Consider the following 21668-nt stretch of genomic DNA (forward strand, 5'->3'; position numbering starts at 1 on the left):
TGTTCAGTCATAATAAATAATTATACAGCGTATGCTACGCCACGGTTGGCTAGTTTATTATAATATCAAAAATTTATTGTAAAATTTCAAATTACAATACTATATTCATCAATATTTATCCTCGTGCACTGTCCTCATTAAACAAAACATCCCACTCCTGTTGTGCTATACAGTCATCATGATAGTCCAGCTCTTTCTCCTTTTGGTCATCATCATTGTCATCAGCATCGTCCATCCAAAGAATGTCGTCTTCCTAGCATCTAACATGTTGCTGATACAACATTTCTTGAATCCCTTCACCATGGTCTTGATTGGCAATTCTTTCCAGGCATCTACTATCTATTGGCAGATTGCAGGCATGTCGACTTTCCTCGTGTTGCCACCCTTGGTAAAAGTGTGTTCACCATTAATCATCCATTCAGCCCATTTTTTCTTTAGTGCTGCTTTGAATGGCTTATTCACGACGGCATCCATCGGTTGCAGAATACTGGTCATGCCGGGGATGATGAAGAGGTCTGTATTGTGTCAGCTTCAATTTAAATTTAACATTGTGCCGGTTGTATGGCATCGGAAAGCATCTAACACCAGCAACGATTTTTGTTTCCCTAGACCACCGCTCACGTTTCATCCATACTGTTTTCAGCCAGTCGTCCATTATGCTGTCATTGAACTATCCTTGTTCTTGCACTCTGACTATCACACCACTCAGAACTTATCTTTGGGCATGGTTTTCCTCTTGTAGACGATGTACAGTGGTAACTTTGTGCCATCAGCCATACACCCAAACATCATGGTGAAACAGTTCTTTTCATTTCCAGTCGATCGCATAGTGATGGTACTTGCGATTTGATATTTACTGTGTTCTTGGATGCAGGTCGAATGTCAACAGAGTTTGGTGCGTTTCCAATCTGGCTCATGCCATAGTCAGTATTTTGACACATCTTGATGACATAACTTTGAAATTTCGTTAACTCCTAGTGGTCACTGGGTAGTTGCTGACTAATAGTAGTTCTTCGTCTTATTGAAAGCTTACTTCTTCCAAAGAATCTCGACACCAGTTCATCGACGCCTTGAATTCTATGATGCTTTGCTCTTTCGACAATCTTAGAGCCTGAAAAGCGAAGCGGTAGTGGTGCTGACTCCTAGGCAGTCTCGCGGGTATCTTCAATCCATTTAATGAGCGCCTTTTCCAGGTTAGGTGGTGAGACTTCAAGCCTCTGTTGCCCTCTTTACCTTTCGCATTTCTTTGATGGTACTTCGGCTTTTCCATTTTCTGATTACGCATTCTGTTGGACCAAATTGCTGCTCAACTGCCGGTTCCCGTGTTCTTTCAGTACATGATCACTTCCAGTTTAAACTTTGCGAGTATAGCTCTGTCGATTGTTCTACGCCATGTTGACTGGGTGATAATGAACAAGCTATCTTTAAAACTAATGGGATATTTATACTACCGTGTGTACTGGGCGTAATATCAACCAATCATAGAGAAGTATTTGAATCAAAATTTATTATGGATTTATCTTCGGCTTTAGTCTCACTGAACACATACCGATGAGACTTACAGTCGTTGCAAAAGTTTTGTTGCAGTCATTCAATATGAGCCGGTGGATATGCATGAAGCTCTCGGTGCGTAGATGGGAGCATCCATTGGACTTTATGATCGCGTCGGCGTGTGTCAGTGCTTCTCCCTTCACCTTCTCCTTCAGCCTTTGATGGCTGTGTGATGGGGAGAAGAGTGGTTTGAATCTAATTTGAATTTCAGGGTTAGTTTTCAAGCGACAGATGGTTAGCAGTGCTGCAATTGTAGCTACTGGGGTATGCCTCAGTCCACGCTAGATTAGCCTGCCGCCCTGACTGGCATTTTTACACCATTTCAAATGAAAGTGTTTTTCAAGTGTAGCGTCGCTAATACTGTATTGATTTTAGAGAACGACACGGCGTTTGAAAGCTCATTTTACAATACATCCACCTGCATGCCTTATTGTAACGTTTGGATATTGTTTTGTTTAGAAGTTTCATGTCACCGATCGTCATTTTAGCGCCTAGTATGTTTCTTGCTCTTTGTTGTTGTTCAGAGACTCCAGGCTAACACAAATGCATGGATACAATCACTGGCGCTGGCAGCAGCTTTTAATTAGTAACTCAAAATAAGTATGCGTCCTATGAAACAGTCACAGGTTTTCCATGGTTTTAGGGTCAAAAATCAACTCGTCCTATACATGGTATGAGCCCTATATGCGGGCATTTACGGTATGTATGTATGTGTACCTTCTTTATTTCTTTAGGGCTTACTACACTTATCCAGGGCTACTGTTTAACATCATTCCCTGGGTTTACTCTGTCAAGACTGTTTAAGATTATACTTCATGCTTATGCTTATAGTATTTGGACTGTATTGTCAATAGAGATCTCTGTTTTGATCCTTATACGCCGCAGCTGGGGGGCTTGTTTTGTTTTGGATGTACTCTGTCTCTAGCTATGTCAGAGGACTGGGACTTTGTGAAGTGTGGTCTAGCCTCATGTTGGTTGGCAAAATGGGGGCAGGGGACAAGGGTGAGAGAAGAGACAAGCTATCTCTAATCTATTTTTAACCCTTATAATTATAAGTGCCAACACAACATTAGGATTCAGAGAAAACTGGAAATTAAGTTCAAAGCTGTATTATTTTAAGACTACAAAATTACAGCAAAAGCTCAGAAGAAAGATCTTCATGAAAAAAGGGAAGGGGTAAGCTGAAAAATAAGGGAAAGATTATGGTTTATTTAGACTTTTCCAGGGTGAGGTTAAAGAGTTAAAGGGAGTGGAAGAGGCAGCTCTGGGGCAAAGCTTTATCCAGAAGTCCTGTAAAAGAATGGCATCAATACCAACAATAAGGTGAAAACCAACAAATGATAGAATGTTTTACACATGCCAGAGAAAAAGTACTCTTTTCTTGTTTTAAGTTTATTTTCAAAAAGCAGAACTTTACAATGGCAAGCTACTCAATCATACAAAGTCTTACATAACAATACAAGAATTACTTCAAAATCAGGACAGAGAAAACAAAAGAAAAACAGAATACAAAGAAAAACAAAACAAAATAATATTCCAGCATTTCTATGTGGCACATGGGCATAAATCAAGCAGAAGGCAAGTTTCCTGCTACTCAGCTCAACAGATCCTTACATAATTGTCACGTCCAAATGAAAGAATATTAAGTTGTAATGATCTGCTAAGAAAATCATAACCTCACTTTTATGGGTGGATACAAAACACAAAGCAGCAACAAGATAACACTTGAGTGCAGCATGCTGTTCATCTTCCTATAGCAGTTGTGTTTCTTGAGAAAAGCTATTTGTGCCTTATTCTGCTGTAGAAGATCATTAACACTCGACCTCTTCTGTGGTGTAGAAAGAGCTCACATTCTGTGAGAGAAAATAAAGATTAGCCATTATTCCATAGAAAAGAAAAAGCTATAAGAAAGAATAGAAATTAAATATGCGAGACTGTAACAAGGTTGTTGATTTTAATATAACTAAGGGGATCACTGAGCATCTCTAAATACCCATCCTACTATGACCCCAACAAACATTAAAAAAAGCTACTGGCCTGATACAGGGAAAGTGCTGAACAAGGAAACCCACATCACTGTCTCCCCATCCCAAACCCCTAGTAATAAGAAAACACAATATCATTCAAACAAGGGCTCTCTATTCCAACTTGTGTGGAAGAATAATTTTAGGGTAACATAGCATTCATCTTAAAGAAACAGCATAAATAAAGGGTTAATACATATCAGAAACCTGTTCAGGCATATCAGGAAACCAGATAAAGGTCAAGTGAACAACAAAGACAAGAATGTACCAGGAGCAGGTTGATGTAATATTCCAAATGTATGATTAAGAGATCAGCAGATTTCTTGTAAACAGTAAAATTGAACAGTTGCCACATACACTGAGATTTCAATGTCTAAGCTAAGAGATATTGAAGAAAGGATATAATGGAGAAAGACTTTTATTTAGTCTGGTTGTGCTCTATGCTAAACACCTAGTGTCTTTTAACTAATCAGAGTATGAAATGTAAGGATTAATCAGCACTAGTTATGTAAGTTTAGTTGTCAATAAGTGTGAGCTTCTGTTTTTTATTATGTGACATTTTCTCATCATGGTTTAACAGACTGCTGTGAGAGATGCTCCCTCCTCAAGCATGGTGCTGCAAGTGTAAATAAATGAAACAGACAAACTTTTTTCTCCTGCTTGATTACTGATTAAAAGGGATTTACCAGACTTGTCTTATAATTAAAATGTTGATTTTGACCACACTTGTTTAAATTACTTATGAAAAAAAAATAACATTATAAAGACATTAATAATTTGAACTCAGTCATAAAAAATGCTGTTAACATATACCAATTGAGAGCACATGACACAGTCAAGATATTGATAAACTTCACAAGCCACATTGGGATCTGAGTAAAGCTGCTGAAAGCCTGCATGTGTTAGGTGGACTCTGGCATGTGTCGGAGATGGCTGTGGTGGAGACCCGGCTGGGACGCCTAGGAAGACCGGAGGAGTGCTTACACCTTTCCCCAGACCATATGGGGGTGACTGTCCTGGTTCCTTTGGAGGTCACGAGTGCAGAGCTTTGAAGCTCAACCCTGTAGGGGCCCGTGGTCACCCCCAGGGGGCGCCCCAATGCCTGGAGAGCCCTGGGCCTCAGCATTTCCGCCACACCAGGAAGTGCTGGGGGGAAGAAGAGCAGGGACACCCGGAGTGCTTCCGGGGATACAGCCAGCACTTCCACCACACTGGGGCGTGTCGGTGGAAGATTACCGGAGCACACCTGGAGCTATCCGAGGGGACATAAAAGGGGCAGCCTCCCTTCATTGAGGGCTGGAGTCGGGTGGAAGAGGACGAGGTCTGGAAGGAGAGAGAGAGAGGCGGTCTGAAGGAAAGGCATACTGTTGTGTTGGCCTGGACTGTTGTGGTGATTGGTGCTGCGGCACTGGGTTTGTGCACTTTAAATACTTGTAAATAAACATGTGTTGGACTTTAAAATGATGTCCGTCTGTCAGTGTCCGGGCTGCTTCCCACACATGATACAACAGAAAAACTCGATTGCCAACATCCCCGCAATTTTCAGGATTTTGACATCATCTGACAAGCCCCTACAGATTGAGCACTGTAATTGGGAAAGAAATAACAATTGTTTCACAAGCAGTAATTCTGGCATCACGTTACTCCAGATGCACTGCACAAAATTCTAGTATTTTACTGATTTGGTTTTGCACTTCACATCCAGGATCAGCATTTTCATAATTTTAATTGGTTACCTAGCTGTTTTAACCAGTAGAACTTAACAGCCAGACATCTTCATACATTTTTTTTCTGTCCCAATGCCCTGCACTTTGACCTACATTTGTACTCAGAGCAGTCTTACTAAGCACTTCTCTGATGCAATGTCCCACAATTAGTTTACATCTTGTGACTGCTGGATTGACACAGAATTGCTATAACAATGAGGTGTAATTAAAAATATTCAGGATACCATTATTAAAATACTGCTAAATCTGTAAAGGAGAACAAAAGTAAACAGGCTGTGTGGACCCTGACTTGATACTGTGGCAATCCTGCTTTTCTGCATGAGTTCACAGGTGCCAACTGGCACAATATAAATGGCACCCTGTTGCTACCCATTGGACACCTCCAAAATAATAAAACAAGTCTATCTTCAACCTGCCTCTTGCCTGCTTTTTTACTTTGCTTGTTATTCTCACTCTGTTGCGGTCTTACTAACTGACCCATATTCCTCTTGATCCTTGTCAGGATAGTGAGCTATAAAAGCAGCCAATGTAAAGAGTTTAAAGCCTTACAGGCCACCTGTGTTGACACCATTCTTTGCTGCATTATTATTATTACTTTTTTCACTTATTGTGTGCCTTCAAAGAACAAAGTGCATACCATAATGTTTCTTGGGTTCTGCTTGTAGCAATCAGCTGGTGTCCTGCGTTGCAAACTCTTACTGCTGTAAGGAAAAGAAAGCAGTGAGGAATGTAAAGCAGGGTTGGGGTGGAACCCAGGGGAAAGCACTTTTTATGTGGGCATAAGACAGTCGAGTGACAGGGATTAGGGATAGTACTTTCATGTCTAGCATGATGTGTGGTTTAGGACTTGGTCACCCAGTTATTGGTGCTAGACTGAAAATAAGATGGTGGTGCTGATGCTTCCCTTTTATAGGATGCAGCTGCTTGGAATTTTGATGGCTCTTATATTTAAATAACATTTGCTGAAGCATTGCTAGTCTTAGTGCTGCACCAAAGTAAAAGCAGTCAATGAAAGCATAACTATTTATAGCCAGCATGTTCTCATGTAAATAGTTAAAACGGTGCACTTATGTGGGTGAGTGCACTGGACACTAATAGCATAACTGGCATGTAAAGGTGGTGGTACAAGCGTTGTCGACTGCTGGAATTGGAAGAAAGTATTTTGGGGTGGTCAACTTTAGCACAAGATACCAGGTAAGCGGTGCTTGCCTCAGCAAATTAGCTGCCATGAAGCTGAAACACACGTAATAGAGAAGCCAGCTTACGTGCAGGAAAGAGCAGGGGCCCGCTGGAAGATGCCATCATCTATATGCTACACCGATCCCTCTCCCACTTGGACAGAGGCAGTGGTGCTGTAAGAAATATGTTTCTGGACTTCTCTAGCACATTCAACACCATCCATCTTCTGCTCCTTAGGGACAAGCTGACAGAGATGGGAGTAGACTCATACCTGGTGGCATGGATCGTGGACTGTCTTACAGACAGACCTCAGTATGTGCATCTCGGGAACTGCAGGTCTGACACTGTGGTCAGCAACACAGGAGTGCCGCAGGGGACTGTACTTTCTCTGGTCCTGTTCAGTGTATATACATTGGACTTCCAATACAACTCGGAGTCCTGCCACGTGCAAAAGTTCACTGATGACACTGCTATCGAGGGCCACATCAGGAGTGGGCAGGAGGAGGAGTATAGGAACCTAATCAAGGACTTTGTTAAATGGTGCAACTCAAACCACCTACAACTAAACACCAGCAAAACCAAGGAGCTGGTGGGGGATTTTAGGAGACCCAGGCCCCTCATGGACCCCGTGATCATCACAGGTGACTGTGTGCAGAGGGTGTAGACTTATAAATACCTGGGAGTGCAGCTGGATGATAAATTGGACTGGACTGCCAATACTGATGCTCTGTGCAAGAGAGGACAGAGCTGACTATACTTCCTTAGAATGCTGGTGTCGCTCAACATCTGAAATAAGATGCTGCAGATGTTCTATCAAATGGTTGTGACAAACGCCCTCTTCTATGAGGTGGTGTGCTAGGGAGGCAGCATAAAGAAGAGGGACGCCTCTCGCCTGGACAAACTGGTGAGGAAGGCAGGCTCTATTGTAGGCCTGGAGCTGGACAGTATGACATCCGTGGCAGAGCGACAGGCGCTAAGCAGGCTCCTGTCAATCATGGAGAATCCACTGCATCCACTAAACAGGATCATCTCCAGACAGAGCAGCAGCTTCAGCGACAGGCTGTTGTCACTGCCCGGCTCCACTGACAGACTGAGGAGATTGTTCCTCCCCCACACTATGCGACACCATTTATACGTTAACATTATACAAAGTTATTGTCTGTGTTACCTGCATTTTTATCACTGTTTAATTTAACATTGTCTTTTATCAGTATGTTGCTGCTGGAATATGTGAATATTCCCTTGGGATTAATAAAGTATCTATCTATCTGGAGGAAGAAGCCGTTATGCTACAAGCGTGGGGGTAGTGCTGCAGACATTGTGGGAATGTGTGAGTGTGAAACAACCAAGCTTTATAATAGTTTTTGGGGAGGTCAGCGACACATGGACATAGCTAATGTGCTACGTAAATCAGGATAGGGTGATACCTTAGTGCATCACTCACAATTGGCTGCTGAGAAGCCAACAGCTATATAAAAAGGGTTGGAGTGAATGCTAGAGAATGGACTGAATTTGAGCCAAATCTACATTGTTGAATTTAGTTGGTGGCAATCCAGATAAAGACAAGACACATGCTGAGAACCCTCCGATCACCTACAGAGTGGAGGGTGACGGCAAACAATGACAGAGAGAAGCCGTGCAGTTTATGCTGGCAAAATTTGCAAAGAACTTTATAAATATATTACTGTATATTTTATCACACTTATGGAAACTTTTATTGCAATTTATTGCCTTAAGCAAGAACCCTTTAATATGTTCTTGCATTTTTTCAACCTGCAGAATTCTTGAGTGCTGAACTTGTACATATTGTGATAGCATCATGATTTTACGGCTTTGAGTATTTATTGTATTTTTTTCAACCAAGTGGGTATGGACATAAGTTTTGGTTTATTTCTGCATGACACACAACTTTTAATGTGTTTATGATTTTGCACTTGAACAGTCATTTTGTAATAAAGAACGTTATTTTTTTTATTTTCAAGAGTCTGCGTTTCCTTTTTCTAACATATCTCTGGTTTCAGTTAGACTATGAACTATCGGGAGCCCGACTGTCAAGGTTGTGTCACAGGTTCAAGTGCACAGGATTCCATAATTTGGTGGCAGCAGTGGGATAAGAAACCAGTGTGTGGTGAGAAAATATTTTTTGAGCGCACAGAGATGAAGACAGCATGGCTCCCAAGAATGTTCCACAAACCAGTTCTCCTTTTCGGATTCTTGGATAGGATCCAGGTACAGCACGGGCAGAACAGATATCAGTTCAGCTATAAACTACTAGGAGCCGCATTGTCAAGGTCGTGCCACGGGTTCAAGGGCATGGGGATACACAATTTGGTGGCAGTGGTGGGATGCATTGCCTTACCCAGTCACGGAAAAAGAAGGCATGGTCAATAAGATCAACAGGCAGAGAAGGAAGGAAAAGCTATGGGGCTCGCCTCAGGTTGGAGGTAAAGCAGTACCTCTGTCTGACCTCGCAGGTGACACTCTAGATCTGCTGGATAGTGTGGCAGAGGCCCAGTGTAATGACCTGAGCCTGTGAGCCTGCTTTGACAAAGCTACCAGGGGTTTTCGAACAAATACACGAGAGATCTTTTGAACCATAATAATCTTAAGTACCATGCAGATGAGCACTACTATAGGCTGGTGTCACCTGCAAGTATGAGGACAGAAGTCTTAATGCTAAGCTACACTACCCCATGGTCAGGTCATCAAGGGCAGATCAAAATATCTGGCAAGCCTATCAGAAGTCTCTCTTGGCCAGGATGGTCGAGAGACATGGCAAAATATGTATGTTAAGGAGTGTGTCTAGTGTGCCAGAATGTAGGACCAGTAAAGAGTGCCAGTAATTGATGAGCCATTCTTCAGAATTGCAATGGATGTTGTGGAGCCTTTAGAAAAGATCCATAATGGGCACAGATACAGTACATATTAGTGGTATATGATTACACAACTCGATTTCCTGAAGCTTTTCCCTTTCTCTGGCAGTATCAAGCAGAAGGCAAGAAACAACCCTGTCCACTACAGATCATGAGCATACACACAAATTTAATTTAGGTTTGTCAGTCAGACATATAGCATGCCTTTAGATTGTGTATGGAGAGTGCCTGTACAGTAGAAAATTAATTATGAGATCATATAGAGAACATGCAATTTTTTAACAAATGAAATCCCATTCAACATTCAAAGTAGAGTATGAGTATAGAACAACTACAGTGCTCTTTGTTATGCAACAGTTACTACTGTTTAATAAAATAATAAATAGCTTTTATAAGGAACTGAGACATATTGGTTTAAAATGAAATTTTGCTGTTGTCTGAACTCCTTTTGCATTAATTCAACAGATGCTTACAGTGTGCCTATAAACATTGAGATATATTGATAAAGTACATATATTTAAAAAATTTAAATAAATAATAAATAAAATTTACCATTAATTAATTGACCTGTGATTTTTGAGAATTTGTGCATTGAACACATGAAGGATAATATCTGTAGAAAAATAAACAATGTATAAATCCCAAGGCTAAAAAGGAGTACATTAGGCAAATTAGATAGAATCTTTGTTACCTTCAGGCAGAACACTATATAAACTCAGTCAATTCTTGTTCTTTATTTTTAGTGTCATGTAATTTGCTCAAAGACATGTTTCTGAGAATTATTATGCTGGCTCTTTCAGTAGAGGGTGAAGATTTGTTTTGCAAATTATGGGGAAATCCTGATATTCCTCTTCTTTCAAAGACTGGTGACTTCATGCTGGGTGGAATTTTCACACTTCATAATAATATTATAGCATCCAAACCCACACTTCAGTCAAAACCTGAAGCATTTACCTGTATAGGGTGAGTATTCTGTCTATCTATATAAAATACACAAGCTATGAAGTTACATTTAAAAACTAAGTCAAAGTTTCTTTTCGTATTTTAAAAGCTTAAATTATAGAGGATATCAGTTTGCTGAAGCAATGATCTTTGCAATTGAGGAAATAAACAACAGAACAGATATTTTGCCTAATGTGTCACTAGGATATAAGATATATGATGCTTGTGGTACTGTTTCTTTGGCAATCAAAGCTGCAATGACACTAATAAGTGCAGATGGAGAAGCACATTCATCAACGTTGTCATGTCCTCAACAGTCTAGCATTCATGCGATCATAGGGGAGTCTGCATCTTCACCAACTATTGGTATTTCTACGCTTGTTGGCCAATTTAACATTCCAGTGGTAAGAAACAGTGAATCATTATTATTAGTGACAGGTTTTTCAGTAACTTTTTACAACTTAAATTACTATACAAGTATCATTTTCCAATAAATTTTAAATATTATACTAAAGTTATAAAAGGTTTTTGGCAATCAAAAAATTAATATTGAATGGATTTGCCATAAACATGTAACAGTATTAAATAGCTCTTTATAGTTAATCAATTGTTTTCCTAATATAAACTGCTCAAAAAAATTAAAGGAACACTTTGAAAACACATCAGATCTCAATGGGAAAAAGAAATCCTCCTGGATATCTATACTGATATAGACTGGGTAATGTGTTAGGAACAAAAGGATGCCACATTGTTTGATGGAAATGAAAATGATCAACCTACAGAGCCCTGAATTCAAAGACGCCCCAAAAATCAGAGTGAAAAAATTATGTGGCAGGCTAGTCCATTTTGCCAAAATTTAATTGCAGCAACTCAAAATTGTACGCAGCACTTTGTATGGCCCCTGTGTTCTTGTATACATGCCTGACAACATCGGTGCATGCTTCTAATGAGATGACAGATGGTGTTGTGGGGGATCTCCTCCCAGATCTGGACCAGGGCATCACTGAGCTCCTGGACAGTCTGAGGTGCAATCTGGTGGCATTGGATGGACCAAAACATAATGTCCCAGAGGTGTTCTATTGGATTTAGGTCAGGAAAGTGTGGTGGTCAGTCAATGGTATCAATTCCTTCATCCTCCAGGAACTGCCTGCATACTCACCACATGAGGCCAGGGATTGTCGTGCACCAGGAGCCACTGTACCAGCATAGGGTCTGACAATGGGTCCAAGGATTTCATCCTGATACCTAATGGCAGCCAAGGTGCCTTTGTCAAGCCTGTAGCGGTCTGTGTGACCCTCCATGGATATGCCTCCCCAGACAATCATTAACCCACCACCAAACTGCTCATGCTGACTGATGTTACAGGCAGCATAATGTTCTCCATGGCTTCTCCAGACCATTTCACTTCTGTCACGTGCTCAGGGTGAACCTGCTCTCATCTGTAAAAAGCACAGAGCACCAGTGGTGTATCTGCCAATTCTGGTATTCTATGGCGAATGCCAATCGAGCTGCATGCTGCTGGGCAGTGAGCTCAGGGCCCATTAGAGGACATGGGGCCCTTGGGTCACCCTCATAGAGTCTTTCTGGTTGTTTGGTCAGAGACATTCACACCAGTGGCCTGCTGGAGGTCATTTTGTAGGGCTCTGGCAGTGCTCATCCTGTTCCTCCTTGCCCAAAGGAGCAGATACTGGTCCTGCTGATGGGTTATGGACCTTCTATGGCCCTCTCCAGCTCTCCTAGAGTAACTGCTTGTCTCCTAGAATCTCCTCCATGCCCTTGAGACTGTGCAGGGAGACACAGCAAACCTTCTGGCAATGACACGTATTGATGTGCCATCCTGGAGAAGTTGGACTACCTGTGCAACCTCTGTAGGGTCCAGGTATCGCCTCATGCTACCAGTAGTGACACTGACTGTAGCCAAATGCAAAACTAGTGAAGAAACAGAAAACATGAGGAGGGAAAAATGTCAGTGGCCTCCACCTGTTAAACCATTCCTGTTTTGGGGGTCATCTCATTGTTGCCCCTCTAGTGCATCTGTTGTTAATTTCATTAACACCACAGCAGCTGAAACTGATTAACAACCCCTCTGCTACTTAACTGACCAGATTAATATCCCATAAGTTTCATTGACTTTATGCTATACTCTGATTAAAAAGTGTTCCTTTAATTCTTTTGAGCAGTATACTATCATGATATAATGAAAGTGTTTATAAATTATATATTTTATATATACTGTATATATATATATACTGTATATATATATATATATATATATAATATAACTGGTTTAATTTTCACAGATCAGTCATTTTGCTACTTGTGCATGTCTCAGCAACAGGAAAGAGTTTCCCACTTTTTTCAGAACAATACCAAGTGATTATTATCAAAGCAGAGCACTGGCACAACTTGTCAAACACTTTGGATGGACCTGGGTGGGGACAATAAGAACTGACAATGACTACGGCAATTCTGGTATGGCCACCTTTATAGAAGTAGCCCAGAAGGAAGGAATTTGCATTGAATATTCTGAATTTATTTACAGAACCAATCCAAGAGAAAAATTTCTTAAAACAGTTGAAGTAATTAAAATGGCTTCTTCAAAGATCATTGTAGCTTTTGCATCTTTCATAGACTTGGAATTATTAATGAAGGAACTGCTTCTTCAAAACATAACGGGTTTACAGTGGGTAGGCAGTGAGTCCTGGGTGTCTTCCAAAAATGTAGAAACTAAAGAAAACTACAGAATTTTTAAAGGAGCAATTGGTTTTTCAAATGCTAATGCAGCCATCCCAGGATTAAAAGAATTTTTATTGTCAGCTCATCCATCTAGCATTCCAGGCAATACAGGTTTGATTAATTTTTGGGAAAATACATTTGATTGCAGTTTCAATAATGCAACCTCTAAAATCTGCACAGGATCGGAGAATCTAGAGCAAGTAAATAATCTGTACACTGATGTTTCTGAACTAAGAATTACATATAATGTTTACAAAGCTGTATATGCTGTAGCACATGCACTCCATGACCTTGTAGCTTGTCAGGATAATCAAGGACCCTGCACGGCGAACCAAAAAGATGCACTGCCACTGCAGGTAAGTACTTTGTCATGTAGCATTTATGTATTTTTCTAACCTTAATTTAACCAAGGTATTGAACTTTTTAATTTATGCGCTTAAATTTAATTACATTTATTGTTTTCATAAACACTGCGGTGGGTTGGCACCCTGCCGAGGATTGGTTCCTGCCTTGTGCCCTGTGTTGGCTGGGATTGGCTCCAGCACACCCCCGTGACCCTGTGTTCGGATTCAATGGGTTGGAGAATGGATGGATGTTTTCATAAACAATGCAGTTCTTTTCCACTTAAATAATGTTGGTTACGAAATCTTCTTAAAGTCATTGTAGGTTTAAAATAATTTTTCTTGACTCCTGCTCTAGTTTAACAATTTAAAAATTTTAAGAAATACCGTATTTAACTGTATATCGAAAAAGTTACTTAACAGTATGAATTAATGTAGTACGTTTGGATCTTTTAAATATCTCTTTGATGTTAACATTCAAAAATGTTTGACAAACAAAAACTGATAAACTGTTGGACTGAGTGGCCTGTTCTTATCTTCTTTTTATGATCACAATATTTTAATATAATAGGCATTGCAATACCTGCAGAAGGTTAATTTCAGTGTAAACAATGGTGAATATGTAAATTTTGACATTAATGGAGATCCTCCTGCAAGATATGAATTGGTGAATTGGCAGCTTAGCGTAAATGGAATCATAGAGTTTGTGACAATTGGATTTTATGATGCATCTTTACCAGAAGGAAAGCAATTCATTATGAACAATAAGAGCATTGTGTGGGCCAATAATGACAACAAGGTGATCTGTTTTATTTTAGCTTTATTTGAATAAAGGATGAAATTTATGATGTAATTTTATGAGCTTCATTACTGTATGATTCAGAATTGTATATGTTTATTTTTCGTTTTACTTATTACGCTAGATTCCAAAATCGGTATGCAGTGAAAGCTGTCATCCTGGTACACGTAAAGCTACGCAAAGAGGGAAACCAGTCTGTTGTTTTGATTGCCTGCCATGTGCAGAAGGAGAAATTAGCAATAGCACAGGTAATGATCTGACTACATAAATACACAAACTTTTTAGTTAAACTGATCCTTTTCCATAGCCTGCTTTGTTAAGCACGTGGTTAAGAAGACTTGGAATGCGCCTTAGCAGAATTGAATATAATCCAGGAACCAATCCTGAACAGGATGTTATTCCTTCACAGGCTGCATAATCTGGATGGTAAACACAGGTTTGGAAGTAGTCAAATTGAATATATATCAGCTTATATTTTCAGGTCCAAAAATACTAACAAAATATACCTTGTGAAACTGGAACTATTATTGAGAAGCAGGACTGTGTTTTTTATGAATGAATAAACATCATTGTAGCACTCTCAGATACCTACTTGATGGAAGAGATCTGCATAAGTTTTGTGACATTGTAATGTGCTGAGAAAGCCAAATGGATCACTGTCTAGCGCAAAATTCTGCTTTTTTCACTTCTTCCTTAGAGTTTGTACTCTTGAAGCAGTAAAAAATGAAAAAAGAACAATCAAAAACAAATCTAATGAAGTCATTTTCTTTTTGCATCCTTTGGTAAATTGTTATCAGCACTTCAATTTAACAGTAGAAGGCAATTGTTTGATTTACAGTAAGATAAATTTCTACAAAGGTTTTAGGAGAAAAACTACTAGACTGTTCCCAAATTAAATGCCACATTGGAGTTTTATTGTGTTGTATGTTTTCAGCTACATGTTTTACTGAAGTTTCCTTCCACAATAGTTAGTCAAAATATAAAAATAATATAATTCATTATTTGCTATTTATCAGTAAATCAACATTGTCCAAATGTTCATTAAAATTGCTACTTCATGATAGTCTTAACTTTTACTTACAGATGCAGTTCACTGCATGAAGTGTCCTTTGGAATACCGGGCCAATGAAGAGAAAGACCAGTGCATTTTGAAGGACATTGAATTTTTGTCTTATGATGAAATAATGGGGATGATATTAATTATATTTGCTTTGTTAGGAGCTTCTCTAACTTCTGTGGTTACTGTTGTATTTTTCAAGTTCAGAGATACTCCAATTGTGAAAGCTAATAATTCAGAACTAAGTTTTCTTCTTCTTTTCATTGACACTGTGCTTTCTGTGCTCACTTACATTTATCGGGAGCCCACTCAGTGGTCCTGCATGTTACGCACACACAGCTTTTGGGATCACATTTGTTCTTTGCATCTCGTGTGTTCTGGGGAAAACAATAGTTGTGCTTATGGCTTTTAGAGCAACAATGCCTGGTAGCAAAATAATGAAATGCTTTGGACCAACTCAACAGCGGTTAAGTGTTTTATCTCTTACACTTTTACAGACCTTGACATGTATCATTTGGTTAGTAAAATATCCTCCATTACCTCACAAAAACATGAACTCTAATAAAGAAGTAATCATTTTAGAATGTGAAATGGGATCCACAGTAGCTTTTTATCTTGTGTTAGGATATATTGGGGTGCTAGCAGTCATGTGTTTTGTTCTAGCTTTTCTTGCTCGAAAATTACCAGATAATTTTAATGAGGCAAAGTTCATCACATTCAGCATGCTGGTATTCTGTGCTGTTTGGATCACGTTTATTCCATCTTATATCAGCTCTCCTGGAAAGTATACAGTAGCTGTTGAGGTATTTGCTATTCTGGCATCAAGCTTTGGCTTACTTCTCTGTATTTTTGTTCCAAAATGTTATATTGTTCTGCTGAAACCAGATAGAAATTCAAAAAAGCATGTAATTGGTAAAATGCAGTCAAAATCGCTTTGACATCTACATTTGATAAACCATTATATAGAAGACACAATCAGTGATAATTTTTTAAAGCACTGATTACACAGCAAGGCAAATTGAAATTGAGAAAAATCTCAAGTTGTACACCAAGGTAATCAAATTATTTTTACAACTGTTAAAAGTAATAGTATATATAATTTAATAAGTCTGCTTTAAAAATATCTAGAATGCTATGTTGGGGCCCCAGCCCCCACAGCATTTAAGTCGATTAGCTGGACTTATTAATTGATGGAACAATTAAGGAAATGGGCTGTGAAACATCTAAAACAATTTTTATTAGATTACAATACAATTTATAGTTAATTTTAATATATCTGAATTGCATTCTAACATATTTTGAATTAACTTCCTGCTCATTTCAACATGTGTCAATATGATATCTAATGGCAATTCATATAACTTAATTGTAATTTAATAATGTCAACACATAAATTAAAATATTTCACTATAAATCAAAATTATATTAAGATATCTTAAATACATTTGAGATATTTTGGAACATTACATGATCTGAAGCGCATTTTTTGATTTCTCATATTTATTGACATCTTAAATTCAATTTCTTTAATGTCTGATATTTATTAATCATATTAAAGATATCTAAAAACATATTAAATATCTAAAATTAATTTAATATACTTTAAAATTACCTATATAAAAGTAATTAATATTCATTTTGATGTATCTCAAATGTGGCTTTTATATGCTTTGCATTCAAATACCTAACCAGTCGTGTCTCCTCATGTTTTTTCTTGTGTAAATACGTAGGTATCAAAAATCTGAACTGTATTTTAAAATTATTCAAGTTAACTTACAGATTTTTGAAAGTAATAATGTTTGTTAATGTGGTATAAAAATGAAGACATATGCCAATAAGTAATCTATATACTGTAGATGAAATAATAGATATTATGTGTCACCATCAAATACCAGCAAGAAAATAAGTATTGACTGAGTCAATGTTTTTCTCAATAAATATATTTCTAATGGAGCAATAGACATGAAATTTTCACCAGATGTCATTGACATCCCAAGTAATCCACAGGTACAAAGAAATCAAAACAAATACATCCACAAATTAATTATGTGTAATAAAGTGGAATGACACAGGGAAAACTTATTGAACACATGAAGAAAAGGAGGTGCAAAAGGCATGGAAAGCCAAGAAACCAACTGAACTCTGTCAGAATTTAGAAAGCAATCCTGCCCCCTATCAGTACAAATTAATTTCGGCTGGTTTAGTCCTAATTGAAATTTTCTCATTATCAAGGTGTTGCAGAAAAGCATCTCTTGATGGGTAAAAGCAAAGAAGTCTCTCAAGACCTGTGTAACCTTATTGTGGAAAAACATACTGATGGCATTGGTTAGAGATGCATTTCTAAACTTCTGAATGTTCCAGTGGACACGATTGGGGCCATAATCCCGAAGTGGAAAGAACATCATTTTACCATAAACCGGCAATGACCAGTTGCTCCAAGCAAGATTTCTGACAGATGAGTCAAAGGAATAATCAGAAGAGTTGTCCAAGAGACAAGGACCACTCGCTGAGAGCTTCTGAAAGACCTGGGGCCTCATGTATAACGGCGTGCGTAGAACTCGCACTATAACATGGCGTAAGCACAAAAGCCGAAATGTGCTTACGCACAGAAAAATCCAGATGCAGGAATCTGTGCATCTAACTTCCACGTTCTTCCGCTACATAAATCCCGATCAGCGTGAAAACTAACGCTCGTGCACGCGCATTATGTAACGCCCCAAATCCTCCCAGAATTACGCCTATTTGAATATGCAAATCAATATAAATCGCTGTTGTGATGTAAGATTTTGCATATAACTTGATAAATGTTTTGTATGTCTTTATTTATAATTTAGGCAAACCAATGTAATTTAGTGGTACCTTGGTGAGAGGCATTCTTGTTTATCCCCCCCATGTTTACGACTTTTCTTTGTAATTTTATGACAGGATTTGGGGGATGTGTCTTAAACCAGTTTGATGAGCATTTCTTTACTAAAGTCTTTTCCCCCATCCCCCACACAAAGCCAGGTTAGCGTAATATATGGTCTTGGGGGGGCAGGAGATAAGATGTTCTATTTCACCCATTGGTCTGAGGTATGGCTGTTTGGAATTGGCTGTCTCAGAGGCCTTTAAGTACCATGATATCCTATTGGTTCTAGGAATTGGACAGAAAGCCTATAAATGTACTTGCTCAACTACATTCTCTCTCTCTCTGACTGACATATGATGGAAGAAGCATCTCTCTTGCTAACCTGTGATGATGAAGACAACACAATGAAGAGCACAGCTCAGCAGCCATATTGAACAGACATGTGGCTGAAAGCTGAGCACCAACGATGCCTTAACTAGAGACATTTTAAGTAACTGCAAGTCTGTGTGCCACCTGAATTACACATCACCATTTTATCAGGTTGTATGGTTGCCAATATTCAAATGTACTTTGCATTTTGTTATTATTTATGAATATTATCAGTAATACATTATTTTATGTGTAACTTAACTCCTGCTTGTCTTTTACTACATCTAATTGCCTGAGGTTATAGATATAGAAGGGAAGGTGGGGATAAGTTATATACAGTGGTAAGTTTGTGAGATTAGGCATTCTAAGGCTACATATTAATAATACAATAGGGAAAGTAGAGCAATACATATATTACTCTACCAAGATAAAACAATTGGTGTAGTCGGCAGGATTTTGGGGTAACCAAGTTTTGCACCCTGTTTGCAAATACTGTTTTGATGTATGTGTTTGTTTATGTATGTGAATTTTAGGGCACCCAGTGTACAAATGCGGTGGAAGTAAAACATTGTTTGGTTGCTGAATGGAATATAACCAACAAAGTGTAGAGACTTCATGTGTGTCACAAGGACACCCGCATGTTTGTTAGTACTGGTGGTAGTGAGTCCCTAATTAAAGTGCTAGGGAGTGGTGAAAGATGCATGCGTCATTCATACGGCATTTAAGTGGTTAAAGTGCTAGGGAGTGATGGGACATGCATTGTCATTCATACGGTACTTATTCGTTTAGAATCTTTGTGTATGTATGTGTATGTTTGCTTACAGGGGCAAAAGTAGGCCAACCCATAACGAATTTGGCAAATTGTATTAGAGTAAATTGTAGACTTAGAAATGCCTAAGTTCATTTTAAAGTCAGCCATCTTCCAGTGGAGTGGCAGAGGGAAGCAGGCTAAAGCTAGGAAACCTGTAGTTCAGGTAGAGAAAGCAGAAGCTGAGCTGAGTGTGCCACAAAATGGAAGGGGCTGGAAGGATTAAAAGCAAGAAAACAGAGATCAGGTTTAAAGAAGACAGCTGCTGTTATAAGAGGTTTACTAGCTTGTATTATTGGTAATAAGGAAGATCATGATAAGGAAGAAAATAGCAAAGTGAATGAAAGTGAAAGTTATGGAATGTTGAGTGAGAGTTTTGAAAGATGTAACAGTTGGTGTGATAATTGTGAAGTGTTAGCATGTAGAACATCCTGCTAAAGTAGAAAGCAGTGAAAGAAGTGGAAAAGAAATGTAAACCACCCATGGTGAAAGTTAGGGCAATAGTAACCAGATCGGACTGGAACCCTAAAACATGGGTGGGTGACTTACATGAGACAGATGTGTGCTCAGATAAAGAGTGGGAATGTGAGTGTGAGGAAAGGAGAGAGATGAAAGGAAGGGAAAACAGCAAGGGTGTTTTCTTCCTTTATTCTCCACTGCACCACAATCTCCAAGTAATTCTGAGGCCTGTCCAGTATTTAAAGAGCATGCTACACTGATAGATATTTCACCACTGTTAGGAAAGGTAACCAGTGCTGCATTGAAATTTGATTTAGGACAAAGAGATCAGATAGAAGGCAGAGGAGCTGGTGAGTGTGAATGGCAATTGTTGACTAGAGGGCATGAACTGGATATTGGCTTAAGGATACTGAGTAAAGAAAGTGTGGAATTTAAACAAAGAACAATGGAAATGAAAGGAATTCAAGTGCTTGTGTGTGAAAGGTCTGAATGTGCTAGTGCAAGAATGGCTGAGTTGGAAAGAAAGTGCACCAGTTTAGGAGTTGGTTTGAATGAAACAGGACAAGCCAAAGAACAAAGGATGGGGGATGGTGCAGCAGGAAGCTCAGCTAGCAAGCCAGGAATGCACAGCGGTGTGAGGTCCTAACAGCTGTGCTAGGGCCAGCAGTAATTAAAAGCACACACACTTAGGTTCAGTAATTCAAACCTGACTGACCAGTTGTTCAAAAGACAGCCTATGACTCTCCATGCAATAAAATGGAGAAAAGTGAGCTGGTCTTTAGTAAAGAACACAGGTCAGTTTTAGCAGAAATGCTGGATTTAGAACTTGGGTTCTGGAGAGGCTTCAGCCCACACTTTCAGGTAGCAGTTACCATACAATAAAAAAAGGACACACAGGCAATGAAAAAAAAAATAGAAGGGTAGCGCAGGAAGACAGGAAAGGAAAAATAGTTATTTCTATTTCAATTTTCTGGCCTTTGCAATAGTGCTACTTCTATTGTAAGGTTTTATGGACTTTGGTTTGGTGCAGGTAATAAATAGTGAAGGCAATTAGCAGAGTAAAATCCATGCAGGAGATGGGTTACCATTGGCACATTGGAGTGGCTGGCACTAGTGCCAAGCTGTTCCAATGAATGCCTGGAAGCAAAGTTTGAGTTTGGCACCAGGCCGACAGCCAAGAAAATGAGATGGACAGAAACTGCTTTGTCACCTTCCATTTTGCAGACCTGCCTACATAGCAGAATGAAAAAAAGAAAGACAAAGCAAAGTCAAAAAAGACAAAGACATGAAGAAGAACTGAAGAGACAGCAAGAAAAGACACTTACTGGGGTTTAAGTGAGTAACAAGTCCACAAGTCATGCAATAATAGGACTAGTCACAATAGCTATAGTTTAAAAGGAAAGGTTTGTTCATACTGCAGCAAATTTATATTCCAAGGGGTGGAAACTGAACAAACCAGTTAGGAATGCCAAAATAAGGGGATTATTTTGGGCTCATAAAGTATACATTCTGGGTATTAATTAATTAAGGGATAATATATAATTAATAAATTAAGGAAAATGTATACTAAGAAATTGGTGAACTTTTCAGGAAAGCAGGTGCAGCTGATACATTTGCAAGACATATGGGCTCCGATGTTTAGGTATAGTCTAATTGGGAAAATATGGAAGCCCTGCTGAGATTGTCGGCTGTGGTACAGGCACAGGACCAGTGGGCCAATTCTGAACCTGAGGTGTTTAGCACAATGAGTATGCATATGGTGAGCAAACAACTCTAGGGGTGGCCTACGGGGAATGATGAGAGTTGCAAGCTTTGATGTCTCATGGTGGTGATGCCAGCCTATACTGGTAAAGGCTGATGGCAGTCAAGAGTTGCACCATGGGTAGGAAAGCACAAGAGGCAACTAAGTCAACCCCAAATGTGTGCAGAGGGGCCACAAATGTTGGTTTGTGAAC

General features: G+C 39.1%; 1 protein-coding gene across 1 annotated transcript; it reads left to right on the forward strand.

The window, feature by feature from the left end:
* The first annotated feature begins 10180 nt into the window (after positions 1–10180).
* LOC120519991 (extracellular calcium-sensing receptor-like) lies at positions 10181–16167 on the forward strand. The gene is given in 7 exon segments (XM_039742695.1): positions 10181–10317; positions 10406–10700; positions 12597–13388; positions 13945–14172; positions 14297–14420; positions 15256–15484; positions 15486–16167. Coding segments are annotated over 7 exon segments (2439 nt in total). The 5' UTR covers positions 10181–10228.
* The last annotated feature ends 5501 nt before the right edge of the window (positions 16168–21668 follow it).

This window comes from Polypterus senegalus, unplaced genomic scaffold (assembly GCF_016835505.1).
Source record: "Polypterus senegalus isolate Bchr_013 unplaced genomic scaffold, ASM1683550v1 scaffold_4869, whole genome shotgun sequence".
NCBI classification, from domain to species: Eukaryota; Metazoa; Chordata; class Cladistia; order Polypteriformes; family Polypteridae; genus Polypterus; species Polypterus senegalus.